This window comes from Macadamia integrifolia, chromosome 7 (assembly GCF_013358625.1).
Source record: "Macadamia integrifolia cultivar HAES 741 chromosome 7, SCU_Mint_v3, whole genome shotgun sequence".
Lineage (NCBI taxonomy): Eukaryota > Viridiplantae > Streptophyta > Magnoliopsida > Proteales > Proteaceae > Macadamia > Macadamia integrifolia.
The window spans coordinates 2524044-2528743 of NC_056563.1; the positions used below are offsets into that span (position 1 = coordinate 2524044).

The 4700-nt window shown below is 38.2% G+C and overlaps 1 protein-coding gene across 1 annotated transcript in view; it reads left to right on the top strand.

Annotated features, from left to right (window-relative positions):
• Nucleotides 1-3451: 3451 nt before the first annotated feature.
• The window catches only part of LOC122084437 (pre-mRNA cleavage factor Im 25 kDa subunit 1), a 3226-nt gene continuing 1977 nt past the window's right edge, over nucleotides 3452-4700 (top strand). The window contains exons 1-2 of the mRNA XM_042652666.1: nucleotides 3452-3844; nucleotides 3952-3997. Of these exons, the coding sequence (XP_042508600.1) occupies nucleotides 3690-3844; nucleotides 3952-3997 (201 nt within the window). The 5' untranslated portion in view covers nucleotides 3452-3689. The remainder of the gene's footprint in view (nucleotides 3845-3951; nucleotides 3998-4700) is intronic.

The window sequence follows — 4700 nt, forward strand, 5'->3', positions numbered from 1 at the left end:
CGCCTACTGAAGCTCTCATAAAACTCAGCAATAAAGGTGCCCAATTGCTCTTGATCTGAAATCACATCTCCATTTTCTAGAACAATATTCGTAATGGAATTTTTGGCTCTTTTTACTCTGATCATAACATGGAAAAAGTGCGAACATCTATCTCCTTCACGCAGCCATCTGGTCCTAGCCTTCTGAGTGCGTAACTTCTCTTGATTTTCAGTAACTTTCCAGAGTCTGGTCTTGGCATCGGCCTCCTGGTCAAAAAAGTGCTCTGAAAAACCCTCCTCCTCCATGCTACACTGAATTGCATCAAGAGCCGCCTACGAGGAGGTCACCTTGAGGTCCAGGTTAGGAAACACCCCTCTCGACCAGGATCTCATGGCAGCCTTCAGCCTCTTTAGCTTCTGAGCAAGAATGAATGTGTAGGATCCAGTGATTTGGGAATCCCAGTTCTCTTGGACTATGTCAAGGAAGCCAGGGTGATCCATCCAGAATTTATTAAACCTGAAGGGGCGATTCTTTGGCTTACTGGAAGAACCAAAGTGCGCAAACACAGGGGCATGATCCGAAGCAACACGGGGGAGGACCTGTTGCATGCAATCAGCAAAAATGTTTAGCCATTCTTTATTCACAAAGAATGGCTAAACATTCCCTCTTCTTCTATTATTACTCCAAGTGAATTTTCTGCCTGATGAAGGAATCTGGATCATTGAAGTCGTGTCTACTATGGCCCCAAATTCAGTGGCAGCGCCTATGCAAAACCTATCCGGGCCTCTTCTCTCATGGTCAAATAAGATTGAATTGAAGTCCCCTATGATCATCCTTGGCCGCCCCAAAGAGTTTGTCGCCAGATGCATCCACAGGGCTCTGCGGTCAGCCCTTAAACATTTGGCGTGCACCACAGACAGATCAAGAAGGATGCCCTTCTAGTCAACTTGCAAAGAAATATGTTGATCAGACATGGATGAAAACATAGGAGTCTGCAAAGACTACTTCCACATCACCCAAAAATTTGGGTGCATGTTAGATCTTTCGTTCGAGATGAAATCTACTGCAAAACCAAGTTTATTAAAAAATAACCTTGGAAACTTCGAGATAGGAATCATTGGTTCAGCAATACAAATCATATTTGGGTTATTAACTTGAACAATTTGGCCTAAGACTGCCTTGGCAACAACCTTCTTTAAACCGCGGATGTTCCAGAAGAGAACCCGCATGATCACATGTGTTGATTTTGGCGATCCGTTCGATGATCGGACTGATCCTCCACTCGTACCTGCTTGCCTTTCTTCTTCTTCATTATGATCCACCCTGACTGAGCTTCCTCTCTTTGTAGAGCTGCATAGTCAACCCTTGTCACTCTATCCCTTGCATTAGGCCTACCGGTCTGCCTTTGAGAGCCAACATTGACCGCAACATGACCGCCACGGGAGATATTCCGCAAGCTTCTACGCACACCATCCCCAATCAATCCCAACACATGAGATTCTGGCTCTTCATCAGATACCAAATCGGTATCAGGGGCAGGGATAAGTTGGTGTTGGATCTCCCTATAAGCCTGACCCAGCCCCATTTGGGTCGACCCATCACTAATCCCCAACACCACCTCCAATCCATCATTCGTTTGAATATTTGAGACGTCCTTCACTCTAGCCGAATTTTGATTGATTTGAATATTTGAAATAGAGTCCACAATTACATTGGCTCTATTGTTGGACATAATATCTACTTCATTCCCAAATGGAGAAGGTCTCCTTAATTGGGGTGTAACCGACTCCAAGGAATTATCAATTGAATCCGAGTCTGATTCGCCTTCCATATTGGGAATATCCTCTCTATGATTCTCACCAGCACCGTGGACGGCTCCTCCTCCTCCACCACTCAAGGCGCAGCCACAATGTGTTACTATAACACTATGATAGGTAATGTAAAAAATGTAATCATTAAAAAAATGTAATGATTGTTTTTTTTTTAGTAAACTTTAGAAATCTTAATTGGTTACAATAATGAAGGTTTAATTAATCCAATAAGCATTATTAAAGAACCAAATCACATTATGCAAAATCAATGATCTCGAAAATAAGAGGGAGGCTCTGATACTAATTGTTAGCAGGAACCCAATCGTGCAGCAAAAGGGATCGGATTGGGATCTCTTGCATTCAAAATCACTGTACAAAAATTAATCACATGGAAATGAAATGGTTTACCTTAGAACAACAATTGAAGTTTCTTCTCTAGATAATATTTCTTCCACACTTGTGCAACTATAGGGATCGATCTCAACACTTTGAAACTATGATCCACTTTCAATTGGAGAAGAACATTCCACCATTGTTTTCTCCTTCACACACACTCACTCACAATGGAGAGAAGGAAGGGAGAAAAAACATGGGAGAGAAGAGAGGAAGTTCTAAAAAACTAAATCTCTTTCTCCCTTGTCTCTTATATGACAAAACTTGTTTTAGGATTTTCTCTTTTGGTCAAATCTTTGTTTCCTAAACAAATAAAGTCAAATCTTGGTGGTAGATAACAGTTTCCAAATTGAGCAACTACTTTGCTTTTAAAGTGGAAAGAGGTAAAATCTAAAAGGGATTGCTTTTTTTTTTTTTTTTTAATGGGTGACAAATATAATCAAATTATATTTTATCCATTACCAAAAATAAAAAGATAATTTATCATTTAATATTCCCAAATCTTGTCATGCAATATTAACCATTTAATTTGCACATAAGACCTTTAATTTTTTCAATATCCCAAAATGAGGTATAGGGCATGTAATTTAATACTGTCTAACCCCAACTCATTGTACATGTCTGTTTCAGAGATTCTGTGAATATGATTGGACGTCAAAAAAAAATATTCCAAATAAATTTTTATAATTAAAATATTATTTTTTATATTAAAAAATAAGTTTGTAAACAATTTACAAAAACACACTGGTACCAGATTTCTATCTGATCAAGTACAAACATTCTCTCTCCTCGATATTCCTCAATTAAGGGTAGTGGATCCCATGTTGACGATCTCTTTCATTAACAATGTGGGATTATATGTCCAGCATACCGATATATAGTCCATTGGACATCACCCATTGATTTACCAAAACATGTGATACAACACTGTAACAAATAGGATCTCTCAGGTCAAAAGTCAAGTGACGGGTACGAATTTCATTCTCACACAACTGGCAATAATACATACGAGATTCTTACCATATTCTTTTCTACACACAGAGTATGTGTACTGACATTTATGTACTTAAATCATATCCATGGTGACATATAATGTAACGACAATGTGAAGAGAATGTTCAGTCCTATCTCTAGCTGAGAACAAGTTTGGATAAAAATCCATGAAACGACTTACAATCTCAATAAATAAATGACATGCATAAATAAAATTAAATGATCTAATTAATAAATCGGGTTTGATGACATACATATCCAAAAACCATAACATATATCCACTATCGAGACGTTTCTCCCTCTTTCTTCCCTTCATATCCTCTTGCGATCAATGAAAGGAAAGGATTTCTTTGAGCTTAATCGGTGCTGCTTCTTCTTCTGGGTTATTAATCTGATAGGAAGACTCATTCTTCTGTTTAGAAACGTAGGAAATATTTCCAGTTCCGATTGCTGAGCGACGATTTCTTCTCTCTTTTTAGCATTTGTGTGGAGATTCTTCTTGGGGTTTCGAAGATGGAAAATGGAACTATTTCTTCTTTAAATAATAACATCAGTGGTGGTTATGTTCTGGACATTTACCCTCTTAGCGGTTACTACTTTGGATCCAAAGAAGCCATTGCAAACAAAGACGAAACTTTAGCTGATCGTGTACAGAGGCTGAAAACCAAGTAAGCTTCTTTCTGCCTTAGCTCTGAGTTCGAATAGGAAACTGATTTCTTGATTGTTTATCAGACTCTGTTGTCTGTGTTCTTAATCTAATGATTTTCTTGTTCAGCTACGCCGCGAACGGTTTGAGGACCTGTGTCGAAGGAGTTATCCTGGTCAGGTCTCTGTTTCTTTTGGTTGGACTATTTGTTACTTTTGTACCTTTTTTTTTTTTTTTTTTTGAGTTATTTGATGCTTCGGAAGACTGTTAAGTTGTCCTAAAATTGATGGAATCTGTTGATTTCTCAATGAACGCCATGGAATAGGGATTAAAATCCCCATATATAAAGGCTAACCATTAAGGGAAATCCCGAACAAAACAACAGAATCTAGGGGGGAAAACCCACGAAACAGAGAACCAGTTTTGTATGAAAAAAACATTTCAGTTCTTAACCAAATAGAGAGCCTTCAGCAGATCTAAAGCAGCCTTGTATTCAAAACATACAATGCATCTCTGACTTGGGTTCTTCTGAACTTGCCTCATGAAATATATTACTGGCACAAACTTGTTTTAAGATGTTGTGAGCAGAGTCAAGTAGTCCATGTTAAGTCCTGTTACTAGACCACCAACCACTAGTTAATTCAAGTATCTGCTTTTAAGCTTAACTTACAACATATGGAGTATAAAGAATTGTTCTGAAGGTATCTGGAAGATGGATGAAATCACTGAACTACGATACAAGAACTAACACATGGATAATTTGTACTCACATTTATAGTTATATTTGTGGTGAAAGTGGGAGTTATAGTATAAGAACTAGCACTAACACGAATAGCAGTGATTTCAATATAACAGAAGAATATGATGATGATGATGAT